This window comes from Eupeodes corollae, chromosome 3, assembly GCF_945859685.1.
Source record: "Eupeodes corollae chromosome 3, idEupCoro1.1, whole genome shotgun sequence".
In the NCBI taxonomy this organism is placed as follows: Eukaryota; Metazoa; Arthropoda; class Insecta; order Diptera; family Syrphidae; genus Eupeodes; species Eupeodes corollae.
The window spans coordinates 53,245,951-53,273,683 of NC_079149.1; the positions used below are offsets into that span (position 1 = coordinate 53,245,951).

General features: G+C 33.1%; 1 protein-coding gene across 4 annotated transcripts in view; it reads right to left on the reverse strand.

Annotated features, from left to right (window-relative positions):
- Window positions 1-27,733, reverse strand: part of LOC129952400 (myosin heavy chain, non-muscle) — a 108,918-nt gene that overhangs the window by 60,243 nt on the left and 20,942 nt on the right. For all 4 annotated transcript variants that reach the window (XM_056064960.1, XM_056064958.1, XM_056064956.1 and 1 more), the window contains exon 3: window positions 18,541-18,756. In XM_056064960.1, the coding sequence (XP_055920935.1) occupies window positions 18,541-18,756 (216 nt within the window). The remainder of the gene's footprint in view (window positions 1-18,540; window positions 18,757-27,733) is intronic.

Here is a 27,733-nt window from a genome sequence, read left to right on the forward strand (position 1 = left end):
AGGAATCATCAACTTATTATATGCAATGCATGCACTTTTTTCAAATTGAAGTTAAACCAGAAGCTATGACCAATCCACTAACTGACGGACGCCAAACAAAAACAAAAATAACAACAATTATACCGGATGCTATGCCCTACACAGTGGATACGGAAAAACCTAGGGGCTTTTATTTTTATTTTCGGTTAAACATTGTACACCAACCACCAATCCATCCACCATCATCATCATTCACCACCGCATCGCACCGGTCATATTATTGTTTCTTCGTCTTTGAACACTGCGTCAGAGCATTTTCGTGGAAGTGCTGTAGATGGCCCCATTTTGGAATTCCAGCCATCCACAACATACAAATTATACAGAATGTAAGGTTATGAGTCACCTGCTTTTAGTTGGTTTTGATGTTTTAAATAAACACACACTTTGGATGAATATAACTTACAACAATAAAGAAAATAAAGGTATTCCCTTTTATTGCTTTGTAATATCAAATAAAAAAAATTATAGCACGAATGACGAATCATTTAAATATTTTTCGAGTTAATAAGATGAAAGAGTTTAAGCAGGTTTTTCGGACCAGACCGAGAGATATGGCTTATAATCAGGGTTACCAAGTCACATTAAACATAATCTACTTTTTTACTCCAATATAGTTGGCTTGTCAACTTAGAGATCAGTTGAAGCTGTGATTTAACACATACGTCCTCAAACTAACATGGACCTAAGTACAGTTAAAAATTATATCATTTGATCAACGACTAACTAAGATGGTAGTAATAGTTATCACTGGTTTTCATCATTGAAACCATTCAGTGAAATCCTTTAGCTGTCATTTCTGTCATCACGAAGAAATTGGAACGCTTTCAGTGGAACGATAATGTTCTGAAATGTATGATTAACAATCAGCTGTTCATTGAAAACGATTTCATTATTTAAAATTTTAAAATAAACAAAAAGGAAAGTTCTGGGTAAATTTATTTTAGAAAAAAAATCTAGAACTCATTAGCTTCACTCCTACAAGAAACATAACTTTTTTACTCTCTTTTGAATCTCGAAACAAAATGAAAAATAACTGCTTTCATTTCTGTCATTGGATAAATATTTCCTGTTAATCATTGAAAGCCAAACTGACAGGTGGGAATACGGGGAAATTGGAACGCTTTCAGTGGAACGATATTGTTCTGAAATGTATAATTAACAATCAGCTGTTCTTTGAAAATGATTTATGTAACTATTTAAAATTTAAAAATAAACAAAAAGAAAAGTTCTGGGTAAATTTATTTTAGAAGAAAAAATCTAGAACTCGTCAGCTTCATTATGACAAGAAACATAACTTTTTTACTCGCTGAAAAATAACTGCATTTCTGTCATTGGATTAATATTTTCTGATTGAAAGCTAAACTGACAGGTGGGAATACGAAGAAATTATCAACTCATCAGCTTCACTCCGACAAGATACATAACTTTTTTACTCTCTTTTGAATCTTGAAACAAAACGAAAAATAACTAGTCCCTAAGTAAAAAAAATATTTACATGGGGTGTCATATTAGGTCTGTTCGCGTACCTTCCTTAAGTCTAACAGTCTAATTTTACGAAAAATTACGAAATTTAACTAAATTCTGTTCGCGAACTTTAAAATTTCGTTTTTTTTCGTAAAAGAGGGCGCTTCACGAGAGTAAAATATTTCCCAACATACGAATTTTAGGCCAAGAAATTTCTTTGGGCTGATTTCTGGAATGTGTCAAATTTGATAGAACTTCAAAAAAATTAAACAAATTGCTCGCTTTTGCTGTCACTTATAAAATTAAAAATTTTTTTCCCAAAAGAACAGCAACAACATTGCGATTTTCAAGTTTGAATTTAATCAAGTTTTTTCATAAAAAAATAAAAACTATGGACCAGCATGATGTTTATCCATTTAAAACAAAATAAATTCTAAACACGAAATGAAACGAAGATGTTTCACAATTTATATATTTTTTGACAGTCAAATTGTGAGCAAATTTGTTTGTTTTCCAGTTCGCTTGCTTTTTTGTAGTTTTGTCTTTTTGTGAGAGAATTTTACCCCCACTCTTTAAAATATCTCTATTTACGAATTTTAGTGCAGAAAGTAAACGAACAGACCTATTAGGTTCAATTCTGTTGATGTTTCTTTTCAAATTTAAAATTAAATTTTGATGGCAACTCTTTTTATGCTAAAGCTGTTACCATCTCTGGCTAAAGTCAACATCCTTTAGAGAATTTTGGTTGGTTGTTTTTTTTTCTGTATATAAATCTCTTAAAATCAAACAATAATTTTGTATGCAAATCCACAAAATGCATTGCATGATATTCTAAAAGCATTAATCAGAGTTCAACGTGGACATTTTAATGGAGTTGGTTTATGGGACAACCACACCTTTCATAAATTACACAGCGTGAACATTGTTGAATCGAAAAAGTTTGCTGATTTTTTAAGTGCCTATGATAAATATTTGCTAATGACTTTCCAAAGAGATCTTTGACATTTCTAATTTTTTTTAATCATGAATGTGAATAACTTACATTTCACACCAATCCTTTCAAATTCAATCAATTTGTGTTACAATAGCGACTTCTGTTTTGCTTAAATAACCTACAAACTACCTTAAAACTAAAACAAATTGACAGAATTCAGAACACTAAAACAAACTGTCAAAATTGAATATGACAGAAATGAAGTTTCTGTTTGCACGAACATACATATCGTATTCCGTCAATATGACAACTATTAAGAAAATTGTTTAAAAATTGAATTTGACAAGCGAAGCCATCATTTACTTTTGACAGTTACATTTACTTTTGACAGTTAAAATGTATAACAGGTATTATTTGTACGTCAAATTCTTTTCATGAATTGAAAGTGCGAGTGTTTACAAAACCAAAGATTGCCATGAAGATTAAAAGATATTCTTAAGGCCGAGACCACATATGGCACATCACCTTTCAAATTCTTAACACAATCTCGATCACAAGTTTAGACATAGAACATAATAAACACTTTATATTGTTATATTGCACGTATGCATACCTACATTAATTTAAGTCTATGGTTAATCATGACTTTATATTCAAATGGACATTTAAATGAAATATGTTTCCACCATATATGGAATATTTCTCATTGTGTAAGCTATAGGCGAGCAGATTATAAATTATACCACACACCACATCACTATACATATTATAGCACTATAGATTTGCGTTCCCGTAAACCGTAATCCATGTGGCCGATTCCGATGTGTGTCGGCAAACTTCTAATGAAAAAAAAATAGTTTTGAGCAAAGAAATTCGAGATGATATCATCATTAACACACTGTAATGGTGCATAGGTTAAACTTATTCAATTTTGTTGTTTTGCTTTTTGAATAAAACCAAAATGGCAATTGTTTAATGAAAAATGTGTATTTAAACATGTAAATATTATGAATGCTGAAGCTGATAGTATACTTTGTTGAATACCTAAAATGGCAGCACAACGGCCTTGGAGTTTTTGTTTTATTTTGTTTGGCATTTTTGATGGAAAATTGTGTTCTTCGATATGAAAAAGCGCCATCGTCACGACAGCGGCAAGGCTTCAAAACTTTGGTACATTTTATCATTGTATTTTCAAATTGTTTTTACTCATAAATGGTAAGTTCACGCACCATAAAGTACATATACAAACAAATGTCAATAGGAATATGGCGTTATCAAGCAATTCCAAAAGTTCATATATTTTTTGACAGCTAAATGAAGATGGCGGAAAATTTAAAATTCATTGTCAAAATGTTGGTAACAACACCGATTTCTTCTTTTTTTTCTAAAATTGTATTGACAATATTTTTGAAATAATTCTTCTTCAAATATTTTTAACTAATAGTACGTCAAGCTTAAATACATTTCTATGAAATTTTGACACTACACGGGCAAGAAATAAGAAAAATTATATCGAAAAAGATCGATATTTTGTATTGAAGATCAAATTCGATAAACACACATTGCATAAGGCTGCACATAACATGATGTCTAAATTTTAACAAAACAATATCAAAAAGAACCAATGAATCAATATTTAAATTTACAAGTTGCAAATTTAACGAAAACTCTTGTGCGAATCGGTGTTTATCTGTTTTTATTCGATGCGTTCGAAAAGCGTACACGTTATGTGTACGGGCCCTTAATGATTCAAGATTTTATAAATATCTCTATTTTCGCATTTGCTAAAAATAATTGCACTTGGCTTATGAATCTAACTATAGATACGATAATCACAGCATCATCATCAAACACAGAAGAAAACAGCGCACAGCGTTTTGTGTTTTCGCTGCTGCTGTCATTTCTCTGGTCGGTCAACCTATATTTATTGCATCGTTTCTATAATCAACATTGTTTATTTATTTTTTGTGATTATTTTTAGTTTTTAAGCATTGAGAACTTTGTTTTTTGCAACAAAAAAAAATAAGAGAAAAAACCTCTGGTGGCGGCGAGTAGAAACATAATTCATCTAAATATCTCCTAATGGAGGAGAGTATAATTTTTGCGTTTATACTATAAATGTTTATAGTTTATTAGACTGTGACTCAATGTACTGTACTGTATTTATGTTTAGTGATCATCACAGTGATGTGCGTCGCTTGTTGACATAAAGCAATAAACGGCACAAGCTTGACACGGGCTCGGGCGACTATAACGTTGATGATGATGAGGATGAGGATGCCGGTCTGAGCGACTGGCGACACAGTGTCAGTATAGTTGAGCATTTCAATTAATTGCACGTACACACAATATTTGACAAATAGCTTTTTGTAATAATTTATTACAATTGCACATTGTAGTTGTAGTATTTTGATTTCATTTCTTTGTACGATATAAAAAAAATAATTTAAACACATTTATGCAATCATTTAGTTTTGTGTTTGTAGTCTCAAGTTCTGTCAAAAATTATATCCAACAAACAAAATAGAAATTCTCAGTTTTTGGGGAAGAAAAAAATATAACATATTATGATCAAATTTTTGACATTTGACGGTTTTGTTTCTATAGGAAACACATTTTTTATAAATTATGTTTTCCTGTCCAATTTAATTTAAAAAAAAAAAACTGAAATCTTTAGTTCTTTCACACCCTGTGGCTCTCATCTGCGACAGACATTGGCATAATAGGTCTGTTTGATAACTTCAACTTTGTACAACGTCGCATAGCGTTTCATAAATTCGTCTTTGTTAACTAGTGAAAGTTGCAACAAGAGAGCACAACCAGAGAGTTAAACAACTGTCAAAATCCGCAACTGCCATTTCTGTCATTGTAACTTTCATTTGATTGTTCGTTTTTTTGGATTTTTTATAAGTTAAAATTGGAAAATTAAAAATGGAAACAAAGTATTTAATTTCAAATGTTCTCCCAGAATATTTCAAAAATATGGGACCCATATTTATTTTCGAATAAATCGCTCGTTTTTTCACCTTTTTTACATTATGCGAATCTTTCAGAGAAAAAAATTGCAACAACCTGCATGGCCCGAGAACTACAAAAACACTCGGAAATGTTTTTGTCCAGGGGTATTTTGACTGCTCGATGCACTTAATTGCTCAAACAACGCCTTGCTGATTCTGAAATGTGGATGCAATTCTTCCTCAGTGTAGGAAGGCATAACTTCCTTAAGATAGTTTTTGATGCATCGACTTGTCTTTTGATGCATTGACGTCTGAACCATCCATCATTTCAAAAATGTTCTCAGTTGGTATTGAATCATTTTCTGATTCATTGGATGTCAACGAATCCAAAAATTAAGATCTACGGTTAAAACACTTTCAAAAGACATTTTGGTTTTATAAAAAAGTAACAATTTAAAAACAAATATCCTGTCACACTGAGATTCATGTTCAAAGTTGAACTAAAGCGTTTGTTTACATTGAGACAGATAAACTCTCTCTGAGAGAATTTTCCCCTCCTTTCAAAAATTTGACAGGTTTTACACTTCGTGCTCGTGCTACAAAATTAATCAAACAGACCTTCCAGACATAGACTGCTATTCGATTTTTTTTCCATAGAAAATTCCCCTTAAAGGTGATTCCACAATTTCCCTCTTGTAGGTTTATTGGACAAAATAATAATTCATTTTAAAACGCCATCTCTTGTTTCCAGACATCAATGATTTTTTTCAAAGGAACAAAGAACATCCATTATATTAAAATTTGACAAAATAAAAAGTGTTTCCATATTTTCGCTGAACCTACAGAAGGAATAGATGAAACCAACGAGAAGTTGGCTACTAGCTAGCAGTCCATATCTATTATGTCAATAATGACAGCATAAGCATGGTAGTTACACTTCATATTGCCGGTAGAGGGCATTTGTTAATATAAGAAGAATTTCTTTGTTTACACTACATTTCCAAAAGGAAATGTGAATTTTTAATGGGTAATAAATTGTTAAAAACAATAAGTTTTAATATAACACTCCATTAAATCAGCTAACTCAGCTCAACTAAGACTATCGAACCGAAGGTCACATAAAATTAAATTAAACAATAGCGTTTTATCGAAGCCTATTCTTATTTACATTTGGCACGCATGTCATTATTTTCTATAGTTTTTGCCGTAAAATCAGCGAAAAGATATAAAAAAAAAACAAAGTGAACAAAACCAATAATTTTATTCACATTCAACACGTTGTTGTCTCGATGAAAAACTCCTCACGAAAGAAATAGCACACCCACCCAACTCACGCATCACCTAAGGCCCTCCTTACACTTACCCTGCCGACTTTTTGGATCAGGTTTAAATGATGATTGTGCGAATTGAAAATAATTTTTCAATCTTCTCCATAACTTAACTTATATTATGTCGTCATGCAAGCATCACTGCCGCCGTGCGTCGACCACGAACGACCGACGCCGCCATTCAATGCAATTTTATACAGTGTTGAAAGCCGGTAGCGGGTTCTCTATTTGAATGCCTTCAAACGTCCTAATCGGTATTCTTTTAAAGCTCTTTATAATGTATAATAAAAATCAACTGACAGTAGCCGGTGCATTAATAGAGGAGAGCTTCAAATCAGCAGCGAGACAGCCTTCAATCAGCGCATCGTTCGTATCTAATAATAATCGTAACTTGTACGTTTGATACGAACGAACCACAAGATCAGACCACGCTAAATCTCTCAACTACTGGCTGCTGCTCTACTAAAATGCTGCGTTGAGCAAAGCACGCTTATCGTGCCATTACTATAAGGGCTTAGGCGGCTTTTACTTGGTGTGACATTTAATTTGGGCGTACGATTTGCATACGACCAACCGCGAAGACTCGCATTAGATGCAATATTTTGTGAAAGGCTAGATGAATGACAGTTGTTGTGGGATGACGACGACGAAACAGACCGCGGACCAACCACAGCCACAGTCACATAACATTTATCAATTACCCCCATTGCACATCTTTGTTATTGTTGGAGAGAATGTCGGGAGCAGACGCGTTCCTTTCAATTTTTGTTTATTTCGTCGTTAAATATAACAAATTACTACTTTTTTGCATTCAGTTAACATGTTGGTAATTTCCTTTAGTTATTATTTGTGTAAAAGTACGTAATTAGATTTTGTTTAAATTTATTAAACTTGTTTATTAATATAGATATAATATTACGAAAGCATCAGAAAAAAACAAATGGTAGTATTTTTTCAAACTATTTATGCTAATAAAATGTCAATCAAATAAAAAAAAATATAATATAATTTATTAGCACTAAAAAAAGAAGAAAAACTATAATAGACAGCGCAGTTCTCTATTTGGATGACATTTGTTATTTGAGGAGATTCATATTATAGTTAAATATCTATAAATAATTGGAATAAATAGTTGCTATTATATCATAGCTTTTAACAGAATTGTGATCACGTTTCTTCGACCAATGGAAATCAATAATGATAAGCATACTTTGCTAGTTTTTAAACTACCGCCAGTTTTATCAATCGTTTGAAGCTTAATTCTGGGTTTACACTTTTCATGAAATTGTTAGAACGAGTTTTGGGGTTACACGAATTTTAGATAACAATATAAATTAACTTTGGTGTTTACAATAGTCCTTCCATTAATTTGATCTGAAACACTGCTTCAACTTTTGATCAAGAATTATATATAAAATATTAACACTCAATTGTCGAAAAAAAAATAAAGAAATCACAGAGTAATAAAATTCAGCTTTCATTTGAATGGATGCGTTCAATCTCGTGTTGGATAGGGTATCTTGGATAGATGGATTTTTAGATACCTTGTTGAACGAGGTGGATAGCTGTATTGATATAGCTGTCAAAAAATAAAAACAACTTTCAGCTGTTCACAAAAAGCAGAGAAACATTTAAGCTTCGAAGTCAAAATTGTTGTAAGATAAAACATTTAATGGATAATAATCGATATAATAGATAATGGATCTTGAGTTAGCAAGAAAATTTTTTATCAGCTGGAGACAGGTTCAATTTAGCTAAGAGTTCTGCTCATTTTACATTCAGCGAAATTGTCCAAGTGATATGTTCATTAGGGTGTCCCGACAAATTTTTTTTTGGATTTTCCGAACAAAAGATTTGTCTAGGGGGTTGTACCGACCCTCAAAATTTTGACAAATTTATATTTTTATGCATTTTTTCCCTTCCTTAATTTCGGTTCCTGAGCTACTATTTATTATAAAACATTAACTTTTTGATCTTATTAGATTTAAAACATATTTGACGTTTTGATTTGAATGCAACAATATGTTTTCAGCGGTTTCAAATTTATAAGGTTTTAAGCTAAAAATACCACCAATAGGTGACCAAAATTGAATTTTTTTAATTTTTGGCACATATTGCTTTTATCATCATTTTCCTGGAACTTAAAACCACTACTCTATAAACCTGACACAATTTGAATTAAAGTTTCGTGTTTAAAACCAAAGAAAGTTCCCATCCATGAGAGAAGTTTTTTATTGGATCAAAGAAATTAAAGGAAAATACTTATAAGCGGGGTTGATAAGAAAGAAACAAATATCTTGAAGAAACGACAGCAGAGGCAAATTGAAGAGTCAAAGAGGGAAGCAAAAAATGATCTACGCAGTAAACGGATATTGTCTCAGGAAACTGCAATGAAGAGTTGATGCGTGAATCTTCCCCAGAAACACATTAGGTAACAGAGGCATCCCCAACAAACTCCCCTTTGAAAGAGGCACCATCGACTTCAAGAGCTTATCGCAATAGATTGATGTTGCCAACAGTTGCCAAGGTATGTGATCGATACGGTTTATCGACGCGATCTGCTGCTGCTGTCGCTTCTGCTGTTTTGGCTGTTGTCGGCTGGTTTCTTCCAAAGATTCAACTCTTGTTATAGACAAAAATAAGATCCACCAAGCTGTATGGAAATCACATAAAGAAGCTATAGAAGATATTGGAGGTATTGCTTGCACTTCGGGTCCTAGAGAATATTCTGGACATATTGGGAAACAATTAGCAGATTGCGAAAGTAATTCCACCGGGAGCTTTTGTGCAGTGGCTGGTAATATGCCAGACTTGCCGAAAAATGTGGTTGATGAACTTAGTACAGATCAAAAATATCTTTATCAGATATGTCAAGCTGTATCTACTGGTGTCTGTTCTCCTGAGCTGGCAAACCGTCAAACTGGAAAAATGGCTCACTCGAGATGGCTTACTTCAGCTAATCGCATACTGAGACTTTATGTTAGTACTCTTCGTCCATCAGAGAATTTGCTATTGCTTGTCAACTACGTCGTCAGAGTATTCGCTCCAATTTGGTTCCGAATCAAGCGACAGGTGTCTTTTAAGGATGGAGCCAAACATATTTTCCAATTAATTATGTACTCTCGATATTTACCCGAAAATTTGAGATGTTTTGTGGATTCTGTTATAGAAAGAAATGCTTATTTTGCACATCCAACCTGCTTATCAGTATGTTGTTTGATGAAAGGGACCACATTCGGGAGTTGGCATTGTGAAGAATAAAAAAAGCTAGAGAAGCTGAAAATATCAACAAACGCAGGATATATAAACCACCAAAGATCAACTTCTTTGCTAAAGATTATACTGAGATTATTTTGTGGAACGAATGTCAGTTAACATCACCCCTGGTTCTTCGACATATTTCTTTTGAAGACCTTCACATCATGGCAAAAGATAAGAGCTTGGAAATTGTTGACTTTAACTGTCACACCCAATCTGTGGAAAGGTGTATTAAACTGGTAACAGAGGCATAAATAATATTAATAATAAAATACGTTTAAAACTTAATTTTTTTATAGTTTTATTCAAACGGTTAAAGTATGTAAAAACATGAAATTTAAAAATTCTCAAAGATCGGTACCACCCCCAAGATAACATGTTCTTTCAGTTTTGTTGACGTTTTCTTTATCTGTGTAAAATAACGCAAATTTTGATACCCCTTTTGATAGTGTAGCTCAAAAAAAAAATTGTCCTCATACATCGACGGGACACCCTAATGTTCATTGCTCGGAGAGTATATTAAATGGCCAACTGTTCAACATTACAACAATATTTCTAAGTAAAATTCCATCAACACTTAATCAAATTATTAAGCCTGAAGATATTACTTTTCAAAATACGCATTCCGAGAAAAATCTGGAGGCTATATTCCAGGAGTTATTGGTGCAATTGATTATTATAACCGAAAAAATGCTCACTCCATTATTTTGCAAGGTAAGGTTCTATCAGTTTGCTTTCCTATCCGCTTGCCAATAGCCTAACATAGCGAAGTTTTTGACAATTTTGTTTAAGTTTAAAAAATGTGCTACAATTTTATATTTTCCGTTGTTGTTTCACCGATTTTAACATTAATATTAACAGGCCCAAGCTATACAACTCGACGCAAGAGTTTTTCGAAACAGTCCCCTTTATCATCAGATGGTTGAAATTATAATTGGGGGAATATCATTTACTAGGCGACGGTTACACCATTTCGTGACAATGGACACTTGACACCGAGACAAGTCCATTTCAATACTCGCCTCAGTAGTGCTCAAGTAACCATTGAAGAACATTTGGTTTATTGAAAGCACGATTTCGGCTGATATATAAATAGATCATAATTACCTCCTAAAATTCGGAGGCAAATAGCTTCTTCATCGTCTATTATCCTCAAATACAACTTTAGCTTTTCGTTTACCAATACAAAAAAACTGAAATCAGTTTTCAAGTTTCTTGAAATTCAACTATCTGTTGAATTAGCTTTTCTGTCAGATAGCTACATACCCCAGAAATTCTTGAATACCTTTGCATTCCTTTTTTGAAATCTCAGCTGTTTTTGATCAGCTGTTATTTTACACGTAAAACACGAACAAGAATGTATCCGGATCTGTCTGAGATCCAACGCAGCCGATGGCACTTTTCCTATCGAACAACGTTCTGGTAAATCATAGACATTTTTAGCCACTTTATATCGCTGTATCCACTTCTGTACAAATGCCTTCGACTTTCTCATATATTTAGCAGTCACTGATTGCGACATTTTGAGACCTTTCGGGTGGATGCAAAAGAACACAGCCTTGTAGCGCGACGCGTACTTAGCACTCATGGCGTTTAACGTAATTCTCTTTCAAAAGATCAACGACAACTGAACCTTTGCTGACAATGCATCAAGGACAAAGCTTCCCTCTATCGGCTCGCGAAGGAATTAGAGCGAAATCTTGCATTAACTGTCGGTACAGTCGACCACGCTCTTACTTGACAGTCTGTAAATTAATTTGTTAATAAACGTTTTTTCTTGACCATATTTTCTTTAAGTTAAAAATAAAAAAAATTTATATATTTTCATGTATCAAATTGTAAACATTTGAAGACAAAAACAAGACATAACCATTAAAAGACAAATTTGAACAATTTAAAAATCATGACATTTTTTATAGCAATCATTTTTTCTTTAATTTTAATTTTCACATTTTAATGGTTGTCAGCTGCCAATGTTATGGGATTGTTGGCACTTGGTTTACAATTAAATAAATTAACGCATACGACAGATCACCAATGGGCTACATCATTCTATTCTTACTTATAAAAAAATTGATATTAATTAATCCTACACTCATTTGAATGGGTTATTTGTTGAATAAAAGATAGATGTATATTTAAATGTTTTGTATATTATATATATCTTAATAAAAAAAACCGTTTGGACCTAAGTTTAAACAAATATATTGATGATCTTTATAGGAAGGAATCTTTTTTGTTATTGATTAAAATATGTGCAAGGTTAGGTAAGCTCAATTATGAAATTCCATTTAATATAATGTCATATCTAAGCGAGTGCATACAAAAAAGAATTAAAAAAGAATTTTTCAATTTTTAGTTTTAATCAAATCTATTCTAAAATTAAATTCTCAAGATCGCTGTTCAAAAAAAAAACAACAAATTTAGGTTTTTTGACAGATCTATTTGGTATTGTACTTTGCCCTTGAGTTAATCTTTAAAGAACTCCAAATCGTTACAAGAGTTTGTTTGGAGAAACGATCTGTCAGTTTGAACTTGTTTACATGAAGTTGAAGGGTCTAGTTTGAACACAGAATCACATCAAATCAAAATAACCGAACAGACCTAATGTTTTTTTTTACTTTATTCGGTATGACATTTATCCCAAATTCAGTCAAGTCATTAAAGAAATAGACGGAATTATGAGAACAGACATATTAATTTTAACTCTTGTTTATAACAAATATTAAAAATTTCAATCATTTTTTTATATATTCCATTTTTTCTTAAAAATATTTTTTGTATGCAGTTGTTTAGTGATTAAATAGAAATTTATTCTGGACGAATCATCATCTACTATATTTTTCGGCTCTCATGCGGAACTAATTTTAACAAATAAGGTGTCAAAAGAATGAGAATTTTCCATAGACTATGCGAAATGCATTTTATTGAATATTTATTTATAATTTGTTTAAAAAAACTTAACTTTTTATTAGAATAAAAATATGAAATACTCAGACAAAATTATGTTAAGGGAAATGGTTTGTGTATTTGAATGAACTTATCGAATACACACCATTTTGTGTCGGTAAGCTAGTTTCATCCCAAGACACAACTCATCCCGGAAATGAAAAATGCTTGTAAGCATACTTAACGAAAACAATTGTAGCATTAGCCGTCATGTTGTCTTAATTCCAGCTTTCCGCACTACTCATTATAGGAACTCCTACCCAGTTGTATCTTGTAAACTTTTTAATAATCTTCCTCATGATATAAGAGTTATAAGAACCCAAAGTAAATTTTTAAAAAATGTTAAATCATGGCTTCTTAATTTTGATCACGATGAGATAGAAGATTTGCTCTCCTATGTTGCATAAATATTAGTTTAAAATCTTTAAAATTTTAATTATATTTGTAAATTTTATTGTTAATTTTGAAAAAAAGAAAAAAAAAAGAAAAAAAAAAGAAAAAAAAAGAAAAAAAAAAGAAAAAAAAAAAGAAAAAAAAAAGAAAAAAAAAAAGAAAAAAAAAAGAAAAAAAAAAGAAAAAAAAAAAAACAATAATGACTGTCACCCCACTTTGATTAATTTTGTCTTTTTTAAAGTGACATCTAACACTATTTATAGCTTTTATAAGCTAAATACAAAATGTCACTAGCTATTCTCAATTGTAAAAAGTAAGATTTTGTAACTATGTATATACGTTAGTTTATTGTATTATTAGGTAGGTATGTAGGTATTATAGGTACATACATACCTCAAGCACAGCTATCTTTGATCGATCGATTATGTCTATGTCGTCCGCATAGCCTAGGAGCTGGGTAGATTTTTTGAAGATAGTTCACTCCGTGCTCACACCTGCCTTAAGCACTATCTGCTCCAGGACTATGTTGAAGAAGTCACATGACAAAATTCCGTTGGTATTTTCCAGGATCTAACTATAACTATAACTATAACAGCTATTGAAGAACAGACGAATCTAGTTGGTCTTGAAGTGAATGAGGACAAAACAAAGTACATGTTATCAACAAACAAAGCAACTTCTAGGACAAAACGTCACTTTTGGGAGCAGCAATTTCGAGGTAGTTAAGGAGTTCACCTATGTACCTTGAAACAAACATCACAAACATATCCCACGAACGACACTTTAGTGGATACCCGATGAAGAATTACCCTAGCGAACCGCTGCTGCTTCGGTTTGGCCAAACAACTGGGTTCAAAACTCCTCACTCGAAAGACGAAGTGTCTACTATACAAAACTTTGATTTTACCAGTCCTACTCTACGGTGCCGAGTGCTGGACGATAAGTAAAAAAGAAGAATTGATCGAAAGAAAAATTCTGTGACGGATTTTTGGTCCCGAATACAACCGAGAACTGAATGATCTGTACCAAGATGTAGACGTAGTCCAGAAGGCCAAGAAAAGAAGACTACATTGGCTCGGCCACAACGAGCGAATGGACAACAACGCTCCAGCCAAGAAAATCTTCTCAGCCCAGTCCCCAGGTGCAAGACGACAAGGAAGACCGAACCTGCGGTACAAGTGACTGCGGATGCCAGAGCGCTTGGTCTCGGTGACTGGAGAGTGCATGCGAGGGATCGTTTACTATGGAAGACTGCAGTATCTCAGGCTGAGACCCTTCATGGATTGTGAGCTGGATAAGTAAGTAAGTAAGTATAGTTATAAAAATACATAAATATGTACCAAATTCATTAATTTGGATAAAAGATAGAAATGTAATTTAAATGTTATCAAAATAATGTTTTTGAGAAAATTCGAATTTTCGTTTTTTGTCAAAAAAAAATTGTATGGGGGCAACTGTTAGTTTTGATTTAAAAAAAAATAAAAAACGCTTAACGCGAACCTGCTGAAAATCTTAACTTCTAAGTTTGAATTCAATGGACCCAATGGTTTAGGCTTTTTTCGACTTTTCTACCATCGTAATATCATTAAAATCTCGAGTCCGAAATTTTGCACGAATGCAAAAGTTGCCGTAGTTCCTATATGCTCGACTTGTTTTGAACTGACCTATAAGAAATACGATTCGTGCAAGTGCACATCTAGATATAAATTAGCTTGAAATTTTATAATTTAATTAAGAAAAGAGCCGAGCGCCACTTAAGCGTTTTAAGACGTATTCCCTCTTTTATAATACTTACTTTTGTAAGATAAATAGCTAAAGAAATGACTTGATCTTGAATGTCATGTGAAAAAATTGAAATATTAATTAAAAGTATGAATTTAGAGTTCAAAAAAGTTGTAACTAGTTTTGCTGTATTGTTGTTTATCAGTATCTTAGTACAGGGGAACTACCTAGTCTTCGAGAATGTTTCATTATTGACCCGGAATAAACACAAATCCTACTATAATATGCTGGCCAAATATTTGTTTTTGTTTTGGAAAAACAATCACAATATCAACAACTTACTTAATGATACGAAGATGTTATTTATTTTTTTTATTTTTATCATACGAGTAGGACCATTTTCCAAAATAATTTCTTCGAATAAGGAATAGGAATACAAAATAGGTTACAGATTTATTGAAGGGATTTACAGTGAACCAAAAAAAAAGTTGTACAGTCGATTTTCTTTTATTAAAATGCAATTATCAATGGAGTTAATTGCAATAAAAAAAAAACACGTTGGCGCAAAATTTTAGACGATTTAAAATGTTTTCGGAGGAAGAAGAATGTTTGAAGATTAGTGTTGTGTAGGAAAGTTAAAAGTTTTAAAATTCGAGCAAATCCTTTTGAAGAGCTGGACGATGGTGGATTTTACTCCAGGTATAGATTTGATAAAACAATTGTTCGGTTCTTGGTTGAAAATCTTGACAACCAAGACCCAATTACAACCCGTGGGCTACCTATTTCTCCAGATTTGCGAGTTCTAGTAACGTTACACTTTTTTGGAAGAAATGTCCATCAATCTGATGTTGGTAAATAAACTTTTCTATTACTAGTCAACAAACATGTAAACATGCACAACTTTTCTAATTAAATGCACATTTCATTTAAACTTTTTCACTAAACAATAATTCTTTTACCTGGTAGAGTAAATTTTTAATATTATTCGGTGTTAATATCCAAAATAGTTGCAACGAACTTAAATTTTAACGCAAATAAACCACGGCGAGTTATGAAAACAAAATTAATGAAAAAAGAAAATACAAATTCAATGTTGTCACTTTGACATTTGCAAAAATATTAGGGTATGTTTGTTTTGTTTGCTCCACAATCTGTCATTATTTAGATGTATTCATGTTTTTTTTAGTAACGTGCTAAGGCCTTAATAATAGGTTGTTTAAAATGTTGCGTCATTTTTTTAATAAATTATTTTAATACAAAAAACCAAATTAAACAAAGAAATTCTATTTTATAAAACAAAAAAAAAAAAAACGTATACATTTGAAAAATTCAATTAAAAAACAGAAACATTTCGAAACCCCAAATGGTTTAATACTTTGTATAATGTCCTTTTGCATCTAAGACCATTTGCAACCTCTTTGGCATTGAAAGTTCAAATTTTTTTGTAAAATCTGGCGTAATTTCAATCCATATCCTCTGTATTGCATCTTTTAACAGTTCTTTATTTTTTACTTTCCTTTCCCTCAACTTTTTTTTCAACATGAGCATAAAGATTTTTAATTGGATTTAAATCTGGACTTTAAGGTGGATGACGGATAACTTTTTTCACGAGGAATGTTTTGGGTCATTGTCATGAACGAAACTAAAATTATCTCCTAGGTCCAATTTTGATGCAGTACTTCTTCAATTATTTTTCAAGATGTTCAGGTAATCAAACTTATTCATTGTCCCTCCCAAAAATTGAAAGTTTCCAACTCCATTTGCTCCCATCGCACCACACACCACGAATGTAAAAAATTTCTTATCGTCTGTGGATGAACTTGGTCAATTTTCTTTCTATTGAGGTCTTCCGCTATTTCCACTGCCGAAATTTTGGGGTTAATTTGTACAATCCTTACTATACGTTTCTTGGTTTGTTTAGTATCAATTTTTCTCGGTCTACCACTTCCACTTGGTCTTGTTAAAAATCCGTTTTTTGGTAAGAATTAATAACGTACTACGAGGGTGGATTGAAAAGTTTCCGGCCTGAACAAGAAAAACAACGTTTTTAAGAATTTTTTTTTATTTCTCAATATAATCTCCTCCAAGGCTGATACATTTCTCATAGCGGTGTTCTAGTCTAGTAATGCCATCTCTAAGACTGATTCATCAAGCTCCTCAAAATACCCATTTACAGCTTCGATTACTTCTTCATTGTCCGCAAATCTCTTACCACCAAGCCATTTTTTGAGGTTAGGAAACAGATAATAGTCACTCGGGGCTAGGTCTGGAGATTAGGGAGGATGCGGCATCAATTCAAACTTCAGATCGTTGATTTTAGCCATCGCAACGATTGACTTGTTTTGATTGGCTGTAAGCAAACGCTGCACTCTTGCGCAGAGCTTTTGCATAAGCAAATGTTGGTGCAAATATTTTGCACACGTTCATTTGACATCTTTACAGGTCTTAGCTATCTCATGCACTTTTAAACTGCGGTCTTTCAGCACTATTTGATGGATTTTTTCGATCATATCTGGAGTTGTGACCTCAACAGGGCGTCCTGAGCGAGGCTCATCAGAGGTGCTCACACGACCATTTTTAAACTCGGAAACCCACTGCTTCAAAAAAATCAAATCAAATGGGGTGGCGCAACAGTCCGTTGTGAACCAGGGCCTAGTGACTTACAACTCTCAACCATTCCTGTGTGCGAGTACTGTTGTCAGGAATGGAAACCCACTGCTTAATGGTTCAATATGATGGGCAGGATGTCTCCAGTGTTGAGTCCATCTCTTCTTTGATTTCCTTCGGCTTTAACCCCTTCAAATAGAAGTATTTGAAGATAGCACGATTTTCCAACTTTTCCATTTTTAAGAAAAACACAGAGGCGCCTTGTTCAGTGTGCTCTCAAAACTAAACTAACATGGCGATCGGGCGGAAAATATAGCTACAAGCTATCTAAAGATGGTACTATAGAACGCCACCTCAAGGTAGGCCTAGTGGCGCCATCTCTTGGTCAGGCCGGAAACTTTTCAATCCGCCCTCGTAAACTGTGGAATGTGGATTTTTCACAGTATCAACGGTTTTTCTTAGACTTTTTGTCATATCAAGTAAAGTTTGTTTGTTTTCCTTTTTTTTTAATTTTTCTTATAAATTTTTAACAAATTATTTCTCTGACAACATGAAAAAACTAAACCTTTTAAAAACCTACTGGATAACGGTTCTATACAGTATTGTAACTATAAAGTGTACAAGTTGTGTTTTTGGTTTCATAAAACGGACTTTATTATTGCATTTGTTTTTTTTTATTAAAATAATTTATTTAAAAAATGTGTTTTACTTAATCTGGGGGTCAAAAAAATTCCTATTTTTGGTACGTCGTATGTTTTATTTTATTGTAATTAACTTCATAGATAATTGAATTCAAAAAAATCGACTGTATACATTTTTTTTTGGTTCACTGTATGTAGTTTTTTACTTAAATAATTCTTTTGAAAAAAAAAACTCAAATGCAACTTACGTATATTAAACCAGAGTAGTATCTGTCTTTGATGTTATGTAAGACGGAAGCTTCATTTAGGCAAGTCAATTCGGCCATATCTTCGACTTTGTCGAATTTAGGCGGATTCATTTTTTGTATGTCATCACGAAGGACCATCACACGTTTGCCAGTTTCGGCAAGATCAACTTCAACCTCATCGCCTTGTTCACGCTTAATGCTTGCTGCAACAAAGCCCTGAAAAATGAAAAATAAAAAATTCATGTTAAGTATATTATATTGTTTAAAAATCTAATATTACAAGACATATTGTTTACATATACAAACAAAAATTATTAACATTCTTTGTTTTTAACTAAGATCGTGATTTAGTCATTAATTCTCAATTAAATTTCTTTGTTGTTAAATTGGTTGCTTATTTGCTTTAAGGTTTTTAACCTGGTGTGATATGCATATGAACATATTTGATTTATTGAATCATCAGAAGGTATTTGAAAATTATGGTAACAGGAATTTACTAATTTTATTTAAATAAGACAATCATTTTATAATTTCATTCATTTTAAACATCTACTTAGAAATTGATCATTTGGTTGCTGTATTTTATTAATTTCAGATCTAAAATAAGGAACTTGTTATATGACATTTTATTCTTTATTATGACGTGTAAATATTTGTTGAAAATAGTTTGACAAATCGATCTTAAAGGGCCCATACACAACGCAAACACGTTTGTTTAAACGTGCTTGTGCAGGCACGGAAAATTAATTTTTTTTTATTTGGTCAAACTGCTTGCGCAAACACTACACACTACTCAAACAGTTTGCACAAATATTTTTACAACAACAAAATGCATTCGTTTGCTCAAACAGTTTGTGTAGTGTATGGGCCCTATTAGGTATTCTTATGAAAGAAATTTACAAAAGGCTAAAATTGAATGAGTGAACTGAGTTTATTTCAATTTGTCGAAAGTTCTTCCAGATTAAATTTTAAGTTTTCGTTCGTAGACCAATACACATTTAAAGAACACCCTTTTTTTTGGCATTCTATAAATAGTATAGTCGAAAATTCCCAAGAAGACCTATCGGCAGTAGCCAGATTTTTGTATTTAAAAATTGGTACAACTGAGAGAAGATCTGTCAAAATAATAATAAAAAAAACACAAATAGAAGAAAGTATTGTGAGAATCAAAAGTTAACATTAACATCAACAAAAAAAAACTAACTAAAACTAATAAAATGGACAATTTTAAAGAAAAAAACAGTAAGAAAACATCTGGAAATTGAGATTCTATAAAAATAGTTCAAGAAGGGGTTTGTTCGTAGACTACTACACTAACATGTGGTATTGATATTGAAGCGAGCTTGAAGCTCGTCTCAATTCTTTATATAACTGAATCGAGTTGAAGTTGAAGTTGAGCTTAATTTGAATTGGAATCGATTCAAAATTTGTGAAGAAAAACCTGTGTGGAGGAGTCGGTTTCACAGATAATGCATTATGGTCTGTTTATTTGCAGGTTTTTGTAGAAAAATTATAGTTTTGTTTTAATCAAATTAAAAAAAAATGCACATGCAGTAGGTAGCATATTCTTATATGTTGCTGAACTATTCAGTTTTTCATTGTGTAACACGAATCAAACTATCTCACTTGCACTTCATAAGAAACATCGAAACACCATTTGTATTTTAGAAAGTGCTGTCAAACTTAATCATATTTAAATCTTCTTGTGCGGTGGAAACATCAAGAAGATTAATTAAACGAAACTGATTAATCATCTTCTCCATTCTCGCAAAATAAGCCCAGTTGTTTCATTTTCATTAACAAACCCAAATAATATCAACAGTAACAGATTGATTTTTTTGTCGCCAATGGAAAACATATGATTCCAAATGCACAACTACTTAACGAACACTGCCATCGAGATACAAATTCAATATCAATCGTACCAACATTTGAGAACGATATCACATAAGATCCATTCGAGACTCGTATAAATGTCAAAAACCCATCCGTAGTAAGATTCTACTTTAACTTTTATCGGTAGTATTCATACTGCAGATATTGTTTTTGTTATTCGTGTAAAATCCTACTATACCATTGATAAATTTTCCAACAAAACATCGGTAAGGGTTAAAAAAAAATCACGGAATGCTCGCTGTGACTGGGAATCTGCGTTTAAAATGTCAATGGAGCTTAAGGTTCTACAAATTGAACCCAGAGTATATGGATCTTATGTCTTTCTTGGACCGTCTATAGGCTTGAAATCACCGTGGTGATACTGTTTTTGAGATACAATATGACCAAATGAACATTATGGCTGCCTGAAAGGACATAATGTAAAAAAAAAAACTGTTTGCCTTCTTTAAACAGACGAAATGTCTAACTACGGGCTTATCTAATCATAATGTTGTGAGGGATTTAAGATTTGAAACTATTTCTCGAAATGAAATTCATGGCTTCAATGTTCTCCCGTGTAGTCTTATAGTTCAGAAACTTTACATTAAAATCTGCATATAATACATATACATGCAAATATTAGACGTACTTTTTTTTATTATCATTGCACATTAAAAAATCAGGTGACTCCCCCCGTTCGATTTTTAGAGACTTAAACGTTTTTGGCCGTAATATGACCATTTTTCAAGTATCAAACCAATGGATGTGTTCGGAAACTGTTATGGAGAATTAAGTACATTTAAAATGCAAGTTGTGCTCAGTTTACTGAAAGATCACAATAGATTGCAAGTTGGCTTAATTGTGTAGCTACATAAGTAGGTAGAAATGGCAGTTAAGCAACCCTTGCACCACGACTCAATTGGTGCTGAAAATCGCCGTTTTGATACCATAAACTCGTTGGACTAATACCAAAATATATTGACAAAACTAGGGAAAATACAGCCATTTCGTCACACACAGAAAGCAAATCAGGTCTTTGATTTTTATTTCGGAAATTTCCTCAACATCTTTAAGGAATGCCCCATGAAGCTTAACATTTTCGAACTGGCCAGGGCAGGACAATCACAGAGAAACGGAGTATTGTGAGGGATACCCAGTCCTGCTGCATACACCCCTTCCATTTAATATCCGGTACATATTACAGCGACCCTAGGGATACCATGCCTCGGTCTGCATAAAAGTTTAATAGAACTGTTTTTGTTATAGGTAATCCATATATTCCTGGATATGGTACAGTCCGTTAGACCGTTCCACCTGCAGTTAGATTCTGTCAGAAAAATTGAGAACATTTCGCTCTTCATAGCTTCAAGATGAATATTTACCCTTCCGCAAGTAAACTATGAACGGCCGATCCTTGCCGTGCCAACTCGTCAGCCCGTTCATTTCCATCAATGCCACTATGACCTGGAACCCAAATAAGTGTGTAAAAGTGAATCGGAGGATGATGTTGACTATCCAGCCATCATCCCGACATTGTTGGACCAGTATAGATGATGTTGTGGCCGAATTGATAGCCATAATAGCCTCCTGGCTGTCAATGCATAGTTATTCCACTTGTAATACACTGGCACAATCAGGTAGCCGAAGTAAATTTTAAGGATTCAGAGAAGATTCCCGACTCGAACTTCGCACTCCATCCATGACCCCTCAGTAAAGAGTGGTATAGAAGTCTGTCATAACTATGATATCCTCTTAATCTTGTCCTGGCAGGAAAGATGACTTTTAAATCTTTACTGCGGTTCAAAGCAGGAGTGCATTACCTAGAAGGTGTCCGTCGCAAAAATATATGCTAAAATCAGTTCGTTAGTGCTTCGTTTTCCATAGGGTCTGTAAAAAACCAACAGTTTGACTCTTTAAGTATTAATTGTGTAGATCTCCTGGTAGAAGTTGCACAATAAAATTTAAGGCATCTGTTGGGCAGGCTCAAAGGGCCCCTGTAGTGCCGACACTAACTTTTCTTTGAACGTTCATAAGTGTGTCAGTTCGTAAGAATTTCAATTAAATTGCATTAATTGCATTTATATTTGTAAAAAAAAACACTAAAAATTTAATGGCTGAAACACAAACACACTTTAGCTTCGGCTTCGTCTGCGTTACGTTGGGTCTGCTTCGAGGTTGCTTTAAATGACATTTCTATAATAACCAATGGGAATCCCTCCAAAAGCAAATGTATTTTGTTTGTTGACTTTTTTTTACAGCTGAGGAGCTGTCAGACAAAGCAAATGTTCAGCAAATTTGTAGTAGAGCTTCCATTTAGAGTCACATTACGTAATATAACGTTCTTTTCCTTACGATTGTCAAACGAAACGTAAGTCAAAAAATTGATTGTGATAGCATGCATTGAATTTCTATGGGTGAACGTCAGGGGAAGCTGAAGCGTGTTTAGACTTATTTTTGAATGTTTAAACACTAAGTCGTACATATTAAAAAGTAGTAAGTAATCTTACAATAGGAAATTTTCCTTAATAAAAATATTCTGAAAGAAGTAAACAAATCTTAAAGATAATTTCCCAAAAAAAAGTACTCGTCACGATTTAATGTTACAAACAATAAGCATCGTTTACGCACGTAACCAAAGGTCATCCAGATGGCTACGAGCCTAAAATGATTCACCACTCTTTATAATTGATTTCAAACAAAGCAGAGGAGTTTCCACATATACTAGGTATAGAGATACGAGTAGATATATACCTCTAGTACCATCAAACAAAATCACGAATCACATAAACAAGAATATATTTAAAAAAAAAAAAAACCTAAAATCAAAATCAAATCCATTCAAGCTGTGGCTGATGGCGTTGGACGTAATCAAGTGCATCGAAAGTGAAAATCTAAATTGTAGACAACTGCTGCCACACAGCAAAAGCACAACACAGCATGCACAGCACATACCGCATTCCTTTCTAGTTAACGAACCGCAATTGATGCCTTCCTTTTTTTTCTGCTAGCCTGTTCTTTTTTGTTGTTGTTGTTGTTTTTGTATTTAACTCTTTATCGGTCTGTCTTATTTTCCCCCCGTAACAAGGTTCTTACTTTTCCTTTACTTATTTGTCTTTAACACTCTCTCTCGCTCTTGCTTTGCTTTATGCATAATTCAGTGTCTTGCATTGCGTTGGTTAATTGCAGCTAAAGCAAAGAAAGAAAAAGAGCCAGAGCCAAAGCTAAAACCAGAACCAAACCAGCCAAGTCAAGAAATCCCAATCACAACTATAGAGATGGAGAGTGAACGCGGAACGCCAAACGCCGCCGAGCGCCTACCTCACCTCACCACACTAAAACCATCCACCGACAACGACACGACTATTTTTATCAGAAGCGTTGCATGCGCATTCAAGAAGAATGTAGTTCTTTGTTTTTACACACTTGAAACGACGATGACGACGAGTACCTTCCTCGTTGGTTTTGCTCCTCTGCACTATGCCATTTGTATATTCATCAGGAGTTGCCAAGATGCCAAGTCATTGCTCTTGTTTTTGTTTGTTTGTAGAGCAACAGCAATGGGATGATACGAGAGAAAATGGGATTAGATATATGGAATCTGTGCATCGACACAAAGTGTAGGATTGTAGCGTGCCTACAAGTTCAAGGCTCTATAATGAAATTCCTTCAACTTGGTCCGTCTGGGGAAAAAGGAATTGTTCCTATCTTCTCTTACATTGTGTTATTTTTTTAAGAAAAACAAAATAAAACCACTTCGGTCAAGCTCATAAAGTGCATAATTTCGAGGTCAATGACAGATTAATCTTTTGCTGAATGCATGCCAAAATGTCCATGTCGATGTTGATGTTGATGTCGACCCACCCTCAAGTCATAAATACCTATAGACCGTATATTAAACAAAAAAAAATTAACTGACAGTTGTGTATAGCCCATCGAAAATGAAAACAAAAATTAAACATAAAGCTGTGCTCAGACCGGATACTTGTGGATACTTTAAAGGGAACATAAAATGTAACCAGTTGTTACCTATGTTTGTTTGTGTGTTTATTGACTTAAATCTTATTATATGCCTACATGAATTTTAACATTTCGAAAGCTTTAAAGAGCAAAAACATGTACTTCAACGAGAAATCGTTTTTATATAACTTCTGTATACGCACGCAGGGGCTGATGTGCTGAATTAAATTAAAAAAATGTCTTGACACATTTCTGCTGTGTAGGTACTCACTCCTATGTAAAGGTCGCAAAATAAAAAATAAAGCAGTAAAATGAGCGCACGGCTTTTGGTTTCGCCATTTGGAGTTATTTAAGGAGTGTTCGGAATGGGACACTTGAAGGAAATGATGCTGTCTGAACAAATTCAAATTAAGTTTAGAACGTCAAGTTTTGCCCAAACTGAAGCCAATGGCTAGACATTCAATTCAATGCTAAACAAGACATTCACACAGTTAAGTCGAGGCTTTGAAATCTGACAAGCAAGATAGCTGCGTTAAGTCAAGACATACTTCCTAGACGCTGCTTTAATATATTGCAATTATTTTGAAGACGTTTGGTGCCAACAGTAATTTGAAAGTGTGCGCCAGTTATAGCTATCATCGGTTTTCATCATTGAAAACAAACATTGGATTTTTTTTGACAGATCGTTTATATTTATTATTAAAAATTTCTGTCATTGAAAAATGTTTACTGACAGAAATCTGTCATTGGAATTGTGTGAAATTGGAACAAAAATCAGTGCAACGATTTGTTTCACTTTTGAACATAAAATATCAGCTGTTCAGGAAAATGTCGGTATGGATAGAAGAATACATTTTTAGAGAAAAATTAATGCGCAATTACACTTTTTTCTTTTAAAAAAATTCTTTGTGTGATTTCCGATCGTTCAGTATATAATTTTCATTTCTAATCAAAGGGAAACGCCAACAAATATCGAATCAAACTCTTAAAATGTCATAATTATATTCACTTATAATATTCCCTTACTTTTAACAACTTTTGTTACACTCTAATATTTCCAGATTGACATAGGTCAGTGCAGCCCATCACTGTCATAAAGTCAATTGTTCTTCTTAAAATGTGTACACACCTTAATTCTAAGTAAATCAATATTCACATATTCTGCAAAAAAAAAAATATGAAATATTTCTTTTAAATTTTAAAATGGAATGAAATTTATCAGTGAAAGAGCTTCGATATGCCAGACAAGCATAAGTAATTTTTCGGTTTGTGTGCTTTTTCACCTTGAATATAGATGGCAGGAAGGGTGCGGCATTCATGACGTTTTCTTTTTATTTTCTGTGTTCTGTGTTGTACTGCGCCACACACCCATTTGAGGCAGATTTTAACAATCTATAATAAAAGTTATTGGAGGATTTTATATATGTACATATGTAATACATATTTCCTTATGTATGAATATGAAGTCAACGGCAGAAAGAAGCAATGCGTTGCTTTTTTTGTGGTCATGAAGAAAATTAAAGAGCTGTTGGATTTGATTTATACTTCATGAGTGTTGCTGAAAATCATGATGATCATTTGTAAACAGCCTAATATTAAGCACTGTTTACACAGTCTTGATATGATTTTATCCACATTTTTCTGCACATGATTTCATGTGTTCAACATAATATGCAAAACAAAGTACTTTAGCATCTTGCACATTTCTATTCGCAGACAGCGACGAATTGTCAATTTATAATTACTCTATTCAACAAACAAAAGAAGAGTGGTATAATTTTGAGGTTAAGTTGATTGAGAACTAATTATTCGTTGCAGTGTGGATGGTATGTGGAACGAGAATAGAGTTTGACAGTTCGTAGCAACCACACTGCAATTCGTTACTACCAAATGGTTTTAACAAAATTTTCTTGTTTTAGAGAATAAAATGTAAATTTTATTATCCTAACATAAATTTTAATTGGTTAAGTTGATTGAGAACTAATTATTCGTTGCAGAGTGGATGGTATGTGGAACAAGAATATAGTTTGACAGTTCGTAGCAACCACACTGCAATTCGTTACTACCAAATTGTTTTAACAAAATTTTCTTGTTTTAGAGAATAAAATGTAAATTTTAATATCCTAACATAAATGTTAATCGGTTTCTTATAATTAAAATATGTTTTTGTTTGATTTGAAATGTGTAAAACCACGTTTGTTCGTCCATTCGTTGTTCGCTATCATGTGCAAGGCCCTTAAATATTGAGACATCTGGTTGTCATACATACAAAAAAAGATGACTTTTAGTGAATTAATAATTCTCATCTATAATCCACACATTTACTTTAAAACCTGTTGAACATACCTAACTTAAGCACTGACAGTTTTTTTATCCAGCATGCTCTTATATATGACATTTGATTTCAATTGGGTGTAATTTTCAGGAGAAATGGAAACTCAGCGTTACTACTACTTTTAACATATTTGGAGTTAAAATATAGCGCGAGCTTTGGAAAATAGAAAAGGATTTACGAGGAGATACCGATACACATTAGTCTTAATGTTTTGAAGACCAACATGACATGAGACATTTGAGAAAAGTATTCCTCATTCTCAAAGTGCGGTTTAAAAAAAATGTCTCTATACTTTATAGTTCATCATAAAATTAAGCTCGATGGTAAACTGATGAGCATGAAGTGCAAGTATTACGGCTGAATTGTTTGCTTGTAAAAATATCGATAAAACAACGAAATGCAAGAAACATTGCGGCGTAGTTCGAGTGATGTACATTTTTTGGTTATAATTCTATTACCTATCATTTTCATAGCCCTATTTGGATTTTTAAGGCATCGATGATTTGTAAATTAAACATGAAACCGGTCGCTGGAGAAATCCAGCACCTAGCGGTATTTTTGGCAATGTCAAGTACATTGAAATCCCAAACATGAAAGACAAGAATGTGAATCTAGAAACGAATATGAAAAGCTCAGGGTTCTGCCATCAGTGAAAAAGTTTAATATACTATAGAAGTGGCAGATAAGAGATCGTTAATGAGTATAAGGAAGAGAGTCGGAGGCAAAACGGAGTCAGAATTTATTTTATTAATTTTGGACTTCAAAGCCAAAAGCAATTGAAAGGGAATGATTCCTAGATCACAATCATTCAATAAAATCTGTATTTAAGAGTCATAAATTTAATTAAAAATCCAACGAATCATGCATTTTCGATAAGAGACCTAAGTGCCAAACGCTAAAAAATGCTTTTGAAATATCAAGTGTAATAATTTTACTTTCTCCAAAGCCAGGTAAAGATTGGTTACACTATTTGGGTATATAAACTATCAAATCACACCGGCGGTCGACCTATTGCTACGAAAAACA